Here is a 14,435-nt window from a genome sequence, read left to right on the forward strand (position 1 = left end):
TCAAAGATCATCTTTTTAACGATAAAATTTTCCTATGGGAAAGAAGAGTCTTTGGAAAGAGAAAGATGTAGACTTTGACTCATAACTGAATCAGAAATCGTCCACCAAAAAGTATTCTCAAACATGTGTTGGATGAAAAGAAACCACACATGTTGTCTCTTGTAGTAGATTTGAGCAGACAAAGTGCCTTATCCTGAAAAGAACAAGTTACAGGAAAAACTATTTCTGGGGGCTGACAGAGATTAGTATGCTGTAACTAGAAATCAAAAAATTGTGACAAGTAGGGATTAATGGATCGAGAACACATTTCTATTAGTCCTAACAAGTATTAAATCTTGTCACTTAAAATTTTAACTAAACAATACTTTCGAATTCTGAATTTACTAAGTACAGATAACCAACCTTTGGTATCATGAAACCATTTTGTGGCTTGTCTGGAGTTCATTCATTTCATCATTTCATTGTTTTGTGTTCTGATTATTTGGATCAAGGTTAACCATTTTGTAGGTATCTGCTGTAGCCATGTTGTTTACAGTGGCCAGTAATGTGACATGATGATCTAATGAAGTATTGAGTATTCACTGCCGGCCTTTATGAGCAACTCATCTGTTTCCATTGTAGTGGTGGATTAATTCTCAAGAAACTAATTGTGTGCTGGTGTGAGTTAGGAGAAGAATATCTAAGGTAGTGTTTGGAGTTCTGATTTCATAATTATTTTGGTTTTGACTTCAATTCCTGTTTTTGGACTCCTGCTTTGGTATGTTGGTTTAGTTTGGTTTTTGAACATTTACCTGTCCCCTGATGATATATTTATTTTTCCCAAATGGTGCCTTCAATGTCCTGAAATTTTCCTTTTAACAAATATCTTTACTCTGAATACCTCAACATTCCAGATATTCATAGCAGTAAGCTGGCATTTCATACATTAGCCACTGCCTCATTGTATTGGGAACGGGTCCACCGATGTGAAACATTTACTGATGCCATCAAGAACATAGCATTAATTTTCAAAGAAAAAGAATGTAGAAAATCTATAAAAAATACCATAATACTTTAACTAATTGGAGATGTTGACATAAGCAGAAGCTGAGGGAGCAGAGCAAGAGGCAGTGAGATGACATGATGTAAAATTATGGCAATTAAACTCCTCTTCGCTATTTTCAGTATGAGTTGTTTCTGTAATTCCAATAATACTTTAGTGTAATATTACCCAAATAATTTAACTAGCATGCTTTTGAAAGGAGCTGCATTGAGAGAAAACTAAACTATTTCATTTTCAGCTATTAACAAAATATGTAAATCTTTTTTATGAGGATTGCAGAAAATGTTTAATTATCAGTAATTGACATAGATTGTTGTCATATTCAGTGCTGTCATCCAGATGCAATTGAGATTTCAGCTGATTATCCACTAAACATAATTATACCTACTCCCATATATCCTTGTTCTGGATTAATATTACTATTATTATTACTATGGCTGCTGGGCTCTGTCAAATTGAAGCATTTAGAGGATAAAAGATAATTGTTTTTCCACAGAAATTAACCCTACAGCTTTTTACTATTCAATAAAGACGCCAAATAAAATTCAAAATGAGGAAAAACATGACATTGTCCTTTTGCAGAATGAACAGAGAATGTTACAAGATAAATTTAATGAAAATGTTTCTTTTCAATTAAAATAATTAGAATATCAGCAAACTCTGAGACATTATAGTGTAAAGATTGCAAAAAAAGTTGCAAATAAGTGATTATTAAAAGGGCTTCCAATAACAAATAAGAATAACTTTTAATAACATGTTTGTAATAATTATAATACAAAACGTATTTCCATAATAAACAATATATTCTAGTTTAGCCTTTATAGGTGTCTAATGTCATTATAGTCACATGTACAAAGCACAGCAAAATGCACATGCTAATCAACACACAATTTATGTTGGCCTTAGGTACAGACATTCCATGCAGGTCTCATTTCCTAGATTAGTTATCACTAGGACCACATTAAGACCACCACAGCCCCTGGGCAATTTAGCTCCTTAACCTCCTTACCAGAGAGTAGATCATAATTTTAGCAATGCAGCACGTGTACACTAAGTCATTTAAAACAGTGTTGCATTTCTCACTCTTGATTTTGGTGCAAGACTTGATTAATTTATCGAGCATTCCTTTGATCATTTCAGCTCTTGGATATGGGATTATTCTATCTATATCCCCCTTTGTTGTTTCTACTTGCAGATAATTGATCATTTCATCCATATCATCCCCCCGGTTCATTTCGACTAATGGATACCTGTTCATTTCATTTATATCCTCCCTTTGCCATTTTGAATCATTACTATCTGATCATCTGCGGTGGGGTGGTGCCCTGCCCGGGGTTTATTTCCTGCCTTACACCCTGTGTTGACTGGAACTGGCTCCAGCAGACCTCCCGGAGACCCTGTAGTTAGGATATAGTGGGTTGGATAATGGATGGATGGAATATATGATCATTTCATTGATATCCCCCTTGGTCATTCCTACTCATAGATACTCGATCATTTCATCGATATCCCCTCTGGCTACTTAAATTTGCAGATACTCAATCATTTTATCGATATCCCCCTTAGTCATTTTGATTCGTGGATACTCAGTCATTTCATTGCTATCCCCCTTCTTTATTTATACTTGTGAATTCCCGTTTTTGTCTTCAATATCCCGCTTGGTCATTTTGACTCATAGATACTCTATCGTGTTTTTGATTTCCTCCTTGGTCATTTTGACTCCTGCATACCTGATCATTTCATCAATATCCCTCTTAGTCATTTCGACTTGCGGATTCTGAATTGATTAGGAAGAGGGGAGCATTGCTAAAAAGGCCCACTACAGTCACAAGCTTCTAGGCGTGCACCCAGAATGCCCCAATGGTAGGCTGACATCTCTTAGTGAACATAAATTGGACTAAAAAGTGGATGGAATGGATGAATGGTGAGGTGAAAGGTCAAGTCATGAAATGGACAGTGTTGGAGTGGAGACCTAGTTCAATATTCTTAAGAGGAAACAGGTGTGACTATGATTAGAGTATGGTGTTTTGGAAGAGGAGTTGGTTTTAAACATTTTGGAAGAATGCGGGCAGGTCTTTTAAATAAAATTGTATTTAATAATTTAATACAATGAGTTCAAATGTGTTATCATACAGGTATAATTTTTCTTAATGATTTCAGCCCATTAAATAACTGTTCGAGTCATATAAATTAATGTAAATTATTAAGTAATTTTATTGTTAGTTCCACTGTTGTGCTTCTCGTCACTCTCGTCAGTAGATCGCAAAATTTGTGTTGGCAATGCTGAGGTCCATAGTTAAGTATAATTATTTACAGTCTTTATTCATTTGGCTCACATGTAATATATAGCTTAGAGTGCTTAAAATAATTCAGTGAGCTCAGGAAAATCCACAGCATCATTCATTTGATGGTGCAGCCCATCTCACCCCAAATAGGTGTCTTGGTCATCGAGCGTTGTACTTTCTTTCAGTAAAAGAGAGCTTGTTTATTTTGAATATTTGTGATCTTTTTTTTCATCTATTGTTGCTTATGAAAGTCTTAAGTGAAAACACAAATACAGAATCAGAAAGCTTTACACAGATGGTCTGGCTTTCTTTTGTTTATTAAAGAATTGTGTAATATATTGTGTAGAATATTGAAAAAATATTGTCTGAAGAAACTTTATCTTTTGATTGCTTTCATGCTGTATGAACATGACAAGCCACCGTCCAACTCTAGTCTGTCGTAAAGGCTACAGCGTTTAGGGAAAGGCTTTCTGATTTCTTCTTTTTGACAAAGGAGACACCATATGAAGACCTGGGGTCTTTGGGGCCTCCTAGTCATAGTTAAACAGGAAGAACAAATCAAGATTTTTTTTTCATATTCATAGTAGTAAGTACTGAAACCTTTTTGCTAAAGCTTAAAACCTGTTAAATCTTGTGACAGTGCCTTGGGTTGAAATGTAATAAATGTAAACTTATTCAGAATATAGCAATGCAAAAAAAGGATAAGTAGAGTTGCAAACCTCAGAGCTGGCACATTTCTATACAGTATGTGTCAACTAAGTGCCATCCGCTGTGGTACTCACTATATAGAAATATATCCATCCATCCATTATTGAACCCGCTATATCCTAACTATAGGGTCATGGGGGCTGCTGGAGCCAATCTCAGCCAACACCGAGTGCAAGGCAGGAAACAAACCCCGAGCAGGGCACACACACCCACACACCAAGCACAATTTAGGATCACCAATGCACCTAACCTGCATGTCTTTGGAGTGCGGTAGGAAACCCATGCAGACACGGGGAGAATATGCAAACTCCATGCAGGGAGGACCTGGAAAGCGAATCCAAGTCTCCTAACCGCGAAGCAGCAGTGCTACCAATGTGCCACCGTGCCACCCTGGAAAGAATAACAGTTAAGTTTTCAATCTCAACACCCATCTACATCCCAAATCAGAGTGTTTGTGACCAGACGGGCAGATTTGAAGTAGCCCCTCATAGACACTGGACAAGGAAATAGATTAAAAGGTAAAGGAAATAGATTAAAAGGTGACATGATCAAAGTTTTTAAAATGGCAAAGAAAATTATTACACTGGATTCAGGCAATTAGTTTAATATGAATTCTTCAAGAAGAACTTAGGGACACAGATGGAAGTTTGCTGGAAAACTATTTTGAAGAAATGTTAGAAAGTTTTTCTTAGACAACCATAGACACGTGGAATAATTTATTAAGAAGTGTGATGGACAGCAGGACTTTACGGACCTTCAAAACTCAACTTGTTGTTATTTTAGTGAAATTAAATGGTGTAAAAGAGGAGACCAACAAAGATAAAGAGTTTGGGCTTCACCTTGGTGACCCGGTATAATTGAAGGATTCAAAACAAAAATAGGCATGCAACAATTGCTGAGATGTGTTCTCAGACATGAGTTCATTATTGAACTGGTCAGAAGATGGCCACTTCCCGGGTTAAGGGGTCATGTGGCAGGAAGGTGTGGGTCCAAGTGGACAGACAACAGAAGTGACATCAGCAATGGAGAAGCTGTCAATCTTTTATTATTTATCCAAGCCCTGGTCCAGCAGGTAACTACTGTCACCATAGCCCTTACGCTATCTCCCATGTGCATGCATGTGACACTGGATAGAATGGGAAAGTGTTGTTAGGCTAAATGGCCTGTTCTCATCGATGTTTTTTAGATGTTCTAATTAAACATCATCTAGCCTGGTGTTTTAGAACAAAACTATCACATTCTCACCCAGTTCTGAATAAAGCTTCTCCTCATAGAGAAAATGTGCTTTCTTTTTAAGTTAAAAAAGAAAAAAGTTATAGTGGGTAGGTTAATATTCTGTCAGTTAAGTATGGCAAGCGAGCAATGTAGTGTAGGATATCTCAGTCATTATTTATGATTGTATATTGTCTGTCAAGTATGACACCAAATAATGCTATTAGAGAATTAGGAGAATTGGAATTCTGGCTGTCTGACAAAAAAAGACTTTTTCACAATATGATTAGAGTGTCAAGCATTGGTAAGACATGCAGGTCAGAAGCTTGATAACATCATCTATAATTCAGGTCATCTTGAAATTTCTCATTTGCATTTATATTTAAAATTTGTACATTTTATACACCATATTTTAGGATTCTCCTAACTTATTATAAAGAGCTTTAGCTGCTTTGTATCAAATTTTAATGCCTTGTAAGTAATATCACAAAGAGATTATGAAGAGTTGGGGCACCATAAAGGCAATCCCCATATATTTGATCCCAAAAAAAACTAAATAGCATCAGCAGCAAGTGTGTTATCAGACGAGAGTCGATAGCTAGACAATTCCAAAAAGGTTAGAAGGGTGGGCTCAGGGGTTTGTGACCTAAAAGTGACATCAATGGTGCTACCAGCTGTCAGGTCTGGAGAGGAGCACAAACATTAGGCAACAGCGCAAGTCCTTGACTCAGGGTGAGTTACAATTTGATGAGCCTACAAGTTGTTTCCCAAGCACAAGTGTGTGACAGCATATACTATAAAATAGCATTTTCATAGGGTAGCATAAACCAGTTATGCCCAGACTCAAAAATGTTATTAAACATTAAAGTCCACTGATACACAGAAGAGAATAATCAAATACAGGAATCCGTGCAGCATTATGTATGGTGGACTGATTTGCTGGGTTATTTTGTGACAATTGAATTTATGTGTCCATTTTCTAGAAAGCATCAGGTTCATCTGCGACTATGACTGTGTGTGTTATTAGAGTCTGTCCAGGGTTGGCTGCTGTCTTCAGACCCCTCAACCCTAATAGTTGGTTACTAACCAATAGGGGCTCATTCGCAGTAAGCCCAGGCTCGAAGGGCATAAGTTCCATTGAGGGCTACTGAGTTCAAAAATTACAACGTGATCCTACAGCAGATGATCTACATATTTTTGAGAAGGACTTTGAGGATCATATGCTCTTCTGTTTAGAGTCCATGATGGTTTTTCCAAGTTTCTTGCCTTGTATACTTGTGCGAGGATGACTGTTGACTTAAACATCTAGAGAAATAGAACTGTAATGCCCTCTGTGTGTTTTTTGGCATCATTTAATGTCATTGGACCTTTTTTAAAACTGTAGATTGCACCTTGGCTATCTCTTTGTCTGTTTGTTTGTTTGCCAATCATGAAAAACTAACCAATTTAAAACACAGGCTATATAATGTTTCCAAATTGTGATTGGGTAAGCAGGTTATAATGAGGAGACAGCCCAACTGAAACAACTCAGTCAAGTTTAATGACATTTTACATGTATAATAAAGCTGAACCAACTAATATTTCAGGCTATATAGCATGTCAAAGTTTCATCAGGGAGGATGGTTGTCATGGGAAGGGGTGCAAAAAATGTATCACTTGAAAACAGTTCAGTTGAAGTTCATAAAAGTTTTCATGCAATTGACTGTTGAAAAAACTTAATTTAAAATCTAAACATTTGAAAACTCAATTGAGAAACTGTGTTAGAATGAGAGGAATGCTTGCCACACCAAAACTGATTTTCATGGCAGTATAGTTCAGCTGATGATAGTGAATTTGACATTTTGGTAAATATTTGGCTGTACTTTTAAAAAAAGATATACCCACTTTCACAAAACTATGCATTTATATTATTATTCATGCAATTTAAAATATTTTTCTTGAGATTCACAGAACAGGCAAGGCAGGAATTGCCTGGGGCCCTGAACTGGGTAGCGTCCATTTTCATAGGTACTCATTGCAACAGCAACTCTGGCAAGGGCAAGATTTTGTTGCAAGAGAAAAGTTTAAAAAACCCTGGACTAGACAAATCAGCCATTTAGAATTTGGCTTCAGTCTATCTATCTTAAAGTGTGTGCTAAACTGAGTCTCCTTCTGCAGGTTAAGTTTACTTTAAGAATTCATTAGATTACATTTTTTTGTGTGGAATTTACCTTCTAATGTTTCTAAAAAAATGTTTTGCTATTGCATGTTAACCTCATTCTTGTTGTGAAGCATCTGTATTCATTTATCTATTCAAGTGCAAACGTGTTGATATCAAAATAATGTGAACACATTAAGAAATGCTTATTAAAAATTATAATTACCAAAACCTTCAACTCTCAACAAAGATGAATAAGTTTCAACAGGAACACACAGTTGACTGCTTGGCACTTTGATATCCTGTGTTATGGTTTAATTAACAGCTACAGCATACCTGAGGCCACGAAACCCTTATCGGTTTTGGAAACAGACTGATACCTCAGCAAATGACAGTTAATACGCATAAATGTAAATATTTAGATTTGGATGACAATCAACAAACAAAATTCATTTTATTTTGTCAAGAAACACACTTTAATTTCTTTGATGGACACAATGAATGATGTGCAGCATGTCACCCTAACCCACCTTGTTTCCTAAGTATATTTATATTTCTGTAAGATGATTTGTTTTTATATGTAAAGTAGTTTGTGAAACCACACATTACAATTGCTCTGTCTCTGAAGAATTCCTAAATGAAATTTAAAATAATATTTTATATTAATTGCTTGTGCCTTTCTACCTCATACTGGTAAACCTCTTAAGTTTATGTGCCTAGTATATACCGATGGCAAGTTTTCGCTGTGCCTGTGAAGATTTTTGCCCATATTCTAAACCCAAGCTTTTGAATCAAACACCGGTCTGCAAATGTGGGAACTGTGAGGACTCCTATGCTAACATGGGAACTTTCTTTTCATGTATTCAGTGTAACATCTCCTCATCCCCTAATCTAAATGACAGATTGCAAATCAAAGATGTGAGAATACAACAACTTACAATAATAATATTTTTTTCTTTACATTATTGCAGTCAAAGAAGAAAGCAAGCGTACCTATAGCATCCTTGAAATCCACAATAAACCTTAAGAAGTCACATTGCCAAAATAGGACTAATAAATAACAAGAAGGGATGAACAAAGTAAAAATATAAATACTCAAATGCATAAGAAGAAAAACAAACCCTGTGACCCTCTTTGTCTGCCTCAAGGATCTGAACTCCTGTCTGCTAACTGGGGTGGCTCATCAACTTGTCCACCTAAATTATAGCACACCACAACATTCTGCTTACTTCCTTTCTCTCTATAGCTCTCTCTCTCAGCCGGCTGCCTGGACTCTCTTTCACCCACCAGTGGAACCCTTGTCCGTTTTGCCTTCTTGACTCTAAACTCACTTAATGTAGTGGCTCTAGGTGGTTGCAAACTCCATCAAAGACTCACTTCCATCATGATCAACACTACAATTGCTCCATAGACATTGGGCAAGAGTCTGTCAGCTGCTGTTGTTCCTCCATGCCTGAGCCTCCCATTAGCTATGTACAGTACCTGTGGTGATATGGTGGGACACAGGGGTGGATCTGCTATGAAATTAATGAAGCATAAGCTTCAGTGCCTTTAATCCTGGAGGAGTCCCAGAAACAACTTTAGTCCACATTGCTTAAAAATTTTGGGTGTCTACATTATGCAAAGGTTTTTTTAAGTAATATTAATAATATTCAGTACAGCAATTTGAATCAAAATATGAGATGTAGTGGTTATCTGTTTAATTGTGGTGATCTGTCATAGAACAATCCTATTGAAGAAGAAGACAATTGTTACCCAGACCTCATTGCTGGTTGCAATGGGGCCCCCATAACAGCTCAAGCTTCAAGGCACCAAAAATGTACTGTATGTCCGCCACTGAGGGAACAATGACACATGTGGTTCCTCGTGACCTTTCTTTCCCTTCTATGTTGATACCTTTGCAAGGTATGTTTGAGACGATGCAGGTTCTGTTCCATGCTCCCATCTTACTTACTGTCATCGATGAGCTAGGCAGTGAAGACATCAACCATGAAGCCAAGGGGATGGTGCAAAAAGTGCAAAGTGCTTTTATTAAAAAATCAACAATATCAAAGTGTTCAAATAAATAAGTAATTAAATAAATAATCCATAAAAACAAGTGAACTGTGGAGGTTAAAAACACACTAGAAAAAATCCTTAAAAAACATAGGTTAAAATAATGGCTGGAAGCAGTCTTCCTTTCTTTAAAACTAAAGCCAGTAATTTCTTCTCCCTTACTGGTGGCTCCCCTACTTCTCCCCCTATGGGGCCCGCAACAGGGGAGTCGCCCTATTAGTAAAATGCAGTTCCCTTCAAATTCTGGTCCGGTAGCCCTCCGATCCCTAGCTATGTCGGGCTCCAGCTGGAACGAGACTTGATTTCCTTCCCCCAGCAGCCAGGGCACTCACGCTGTTGCTCAACATGCCCAAAGTCTCCTTGACTCCGCTTCCTTCAACGGCCAGATGATCCCTATGCCGATCACTCCAGCTCCTCAAAACTGCTCAACTGGAGTGACCACTTCAATCTGCCCCCTCCGAGAGTTGCCCAAAAACTCCTTAAGGGGTCTTCATCCAGCTGCATCAAACTTTCACAAACCTGCTCTCGCTCTTGCTCTCATTGACTTTCTCTGTCCTGCTTCCTGCCATCTTCTTCACCCTTAACCTCCCTTCACATTCTTTTCTCTTCTCTCCTACCTTCTCTCTCTCTCTCTCTCATTTCTCCTTCCTGCCGCCTATTTCTTCACTAATCTCTGTTCCCGTTCTTTTCTCACTCTTCTTTTCATCGTCCTTTCCCAATCCGCCTCGCGAATCTATTATTTATTACTGGGACGTGGATCAGGTGTGGCAATTAGCAGATACTGGCAACAATTACAAACACGGACAACTCCTCACCTGTGCACTTAAGGAGGACTGTTCACATCACAAATCACTCGGGAACCGCTCTGACCACACTACCATGCCCCCTCTCTACTGCGGCAACTATTTATTTATAAAGTGGTCTTTTTGACTTTAGCTGTGGACCTGCTACAATGCAATGCTAAACACATACCGGGCATACCATCTCCAGGCAGGGTCCATCTACTTGCATTTCCATGGTGAACTACTCTATTCCCCTAACCCCATCAGTGCATATTCTTTAGTTTCAGGAGCCTGTACAGATAAATCACAGGAGCAACAGTGTTTTAAGTGTTAAAATTAGAAAATAAACTTCATCTTACACAATTCCAGTGTTACTACTTTACAGGTCCAGCATCTTGGGTCTGACTCCCATTCCCTGGTAGAGGTCAATATGGCATTTTCTTGTTCTCCTTGTGTCTGTGCAGGTACTTTGGTGTTAATCCACATCACTAAAGATAGGGCAACAGGTGACCCTACATTAATCTCTGTGAGATGTGTGTGAGTTCAGTTCAGTGGACTTTTCTGCCCTGTTACTGGTGCTGCTGAGATGGACAGCAGCCACCCATGATCCTGAGTTACATTAAGAGATGTTGTGAATGTTAGAAGACACTCAAGTTGCAAAAGAGTATGCTTTTATATCACATATAATGCCACAAATGCAGTGTTGTCCTTCTTTCTCTTCTTCTTCTTCTCCCACTTATATGTAGGGTCGATGTGCTTGATCCACCTTCTCCAAAGCTGGGTCCTGCTCCTTGCCATTCAAGCCCTTTTCTTTCAGATCTCCTTTTACTTTATCCATCCACTTCCGCTTTGTCCTTTTCTCTTGCAAAGATCTTCTTGGGTCAGTCAGTCCTGAGTTCATTTACCCAGCCATGCAATTTACTAAACCAGTTTGTTTCAATTCAGGTTCGCAAGGAGCCATAGACGTTCAAATGATTCTTTTACACACTATAACACAACATACTGTACCACTCTCACGTCTGCTCCGTTCCTGTTCAAGTGTGTGGATGGCCAGAGCCCTCATTGCAGAGCCCACTAATACAACTTCAATCTAAAATCAGCAACTCACCTATTACACAAATCTTTGGGATATGGGTGAAAATTTGGGAGGACATTGAGGAGTCACCTATACTCCAAGGAAAGACAGGGCACAGGTTCTAAACCCTGAATCCAGCACTAACCACTGTCCTTTCTGCAGTATACAGTATATTGTAAGATAAATTCATTGACAAATTAATTTCTACACAGTGCTCAAAAAATGTAAAATATAACACAATTATAGATCAGATGTTATAAATAAGAGAAAGAGTCTCCTTGTTCTTCTTCACCTTTTCCCACTTCTATATGGTGTATGATGTGCTTGATCAACTTTCTCCAAAGAGCTCGGCTTTGCACCCCTTTGTCAGTCAACCTCTTTTCTTTCAAATCTCTTTTACTTTATCCATTCACTTCTGCTTTGGCCTTCCTCATTTTCTCTTCCCCAGTATTTCCATTCCCATCACTCTTTTGCCCACATATTCATTGTCTCTCCTCATCTCATGTCCATACCACTTCAACCTTCTTTCCTGTACTTTCTTAAATATCTCTCCCACTTTTTTGTATCTCTGATTGTCTCATTTCTTATTCTGTCCTTTATTTGTAACTTCACACTTCCATCTCAGCATTCTCATTTCTGACACACCTAACTTCTCCTACAGCAATCCCTTTATTGCCCATGTCTCATAAAGTGTTATCCATGTGTGAGTATATAAATTAACGTGAACTTCTAAAAGAAGTTACATAACAGAACATTGCGTTCAGTACTCTTTGCTTAAGATTTAAAAATTGTAACTCCCAGAATCTCTGAATGTAAAAGAACGAGACCAGAGATTTGCATCTTAGAAACACTTGCATAGCACCCCTAAAAAAACTCCAGGGAGCTATCAGTAAAAATATGTATAGCCACTTGTAGGTAAAATAATGAATCTGTATGATTAACTAATATGAAGAAAACTGCATTTTTGCAAAGTTGTGAAAGTAACTGTTTCATTGCATAAATGTAAATAGGTGTCCCTTTGGGTCATGCAGGTAGTGTGTTAACTGATCTAATGATTTTTTACCCTAATATTTAAGTTTTTCTAGTAGTTTCCACTCTTTGTCATGTGAAGGGTCTATGATTAAAAGACAAAGAGGTATAAACCTCAAGGCACTGAAGGACAAGGGACAATATTTTGCCAAACACAAAAGCAAGCCTCCAGTTTCAAGTTTTCTGTGAGCCAGAGCCTCTCGTGCAGGAGAATTGTCCTCCACTTCTAATTAAAGGAGGCTCATTCTTGTTGCCTAGCAGGTACAATTATTGCATTATCTATTTAATGACTCACAGTATGCAGTAATATTTGTAGACATTTAATTAACTACCTGGAGCACATAAATAACAAATTTGTAATTTCAATCGACAGCAAGCACAATAGAAAGATAATGTGAACATGAGCAATAGACATCATTGAAATGGCTTTCTTCTGGGTTTTGTCATGGTGAGGTCCTTGGGTAACCCCCCTGCCTTTATACTATTTATTATGTATACCTGAACAAAATGTCCTTATATTTTATTCTATTTTTTGTATCTATGATCCCAGGTAGCAAGACAGAGCACCAAAGCAGGCTGGAGGGAAGTTACATATTTATTTATGTATTGGGAGCATGTGCTGATAGAACGTTGCTGCACCCACCACACAACAAACCACCTGGATTGGGACCTGTGTGCATATTATAGGCCCAAAATATAAGCAGAGTAGAAGTGTGTCTGTTGGCAAAATAATATTAATACAACCTGAGTAATATTTACTTCATTTGCTTAGACTACCAGGTGGCTTTCTGTTTTGGTATGGTTTAATGTGGACCAGCATGGCCCTTGATCCAGCATACCATCTGCACAAATGGCCTCTTCTCAGGATAGAAAATGGCCGTGTGAGGGAGTAAGGGAGTAAGATTCACAAAAATCTCAAAAATGTCAACATCAATGAAGTTTAAGGATTCACTAATTCTTAACATGTGGAATATGCTGTGTAGCACTCCATTGCATTGTGGTCAAATTGTCAAGTTTAACCAGTGTTTCTCACCTGGCTGGGGTTCACATTTATGACTTGTGTCTCTTTTGTACATGTTTGATTCTTTTTATGTTGATTATGTGAATCTTTCTTTATTTTTGGTTTTGTTTTTGTATACAGGTATAGGCTACCTTTGTTATGTTCCATATGATCTATGGGTGAACGCCCAAGAGATACAGCTACCTGACAATCACCACCAGGAACTGCTTTCTGTCCTATAAATCCGGTGGATCTTCCACAGTTTTTGGCAGTTCATTTTAAATGAGCTCTGGAGTTGTTGAGTTAATTGTGTTTTGCTGTGCTTGTGCCTTCGATATATTTTTGGAATTTTTACCTTCATGCTATGTGTTTGATATTTCTGGATTACTGTATTGGGACTTTTTTTGCATTGGATTGCCTTAGTGTTTTGGGGCAATTCTTTTGCTTCTTGCGCGCCACAGAGCTTCATTGTTATTGAAGAGCATTTTGTGAGAATAAACTTTTTATTTTGCAAAAATTTAGTGCTTGCCCAAATTACTAGTCACAGTTTGACATTGATATCTCCCTCTAGTGGTCATTTTTGGGATATGCTCTTGTAACTTACTGGGATTTGCTTGCTTTAGGACTCCTAGACACACTGAAAGTGAGAATAACTTTGAGATATCATTAGAATGCATCACCACAACTGATTTTTTTTTCTTTATTTTAAATTCAGAACATATAATTCATGATTGCATTTTTGTCTTTTTTATAATGCTTTAAATCATTAATTAAATTAATCTTCTTGTTTTTTTTATTTAGATATTCTTAGCAGTAGCTAACTTTGAGAAGAATGAGCAAAACCAAGAAGTCTCAGTCATTTACAAATGGAACAGAAGAAAATTAAAGTTTGTCTTGTACCAGACCATTACAACCCACAATGCTAGAGACTGGGAGGCTTTTCAAATCGAGCAAGAAACATTTCTTGCAGTTGCTAATCACCGGCAAGGTAGTAAAACTTAAAAATTAACTTTGGCTGTTACTTGGAGTAAATAACCTTTTTTCAGATCATTTCTATACTTTCCTAGCCATTATGGCAATGGATGTCTCATTCAAATCATAATAGCACCA

At 37.6% G+C, this 14,435-nt stretch overlaps 1 protein-coding gene across 1 annotated transcript in view; it reads left to right on the forward strand.

Moving 5' to 3' along the window:
* LOC120530630 (thrombospondin-type laminin G domain and EAR repeat-containing protein-like) overlaps positions 1-14,435 on the forward strand; it is a 178,991-nt gene that overhangs the window by 119,128 nt on the left and 45,428 nt on the right. The window contains exon 8 of the mRNA XM_039755052.1: positions 14,127-14,313. Coding sequence (XP_039610986.1) covers positions 14,127-14,313 — 187 coding nt within the window. The remainder of the gene's footprint in view (positions 1-14,126; positions 14,314-14,435) is intronic.

This window comes from Polypterus senegalus, chromosome 6 (assembly GCF_016835505.1).
Source record: "Polypterus senegalus isolate Bchr_013 chromosome 6, ASM1683550v1, whole genome shotgun sequence".
In the NCBI taxonomy this organism is placed as follows: domain Eukaryota; kingdom Metazoa; phylum Chordata; class Cladistia; order Polypteriformes; family Polypteridae; genus Polypterus; species Polypterus senegalus.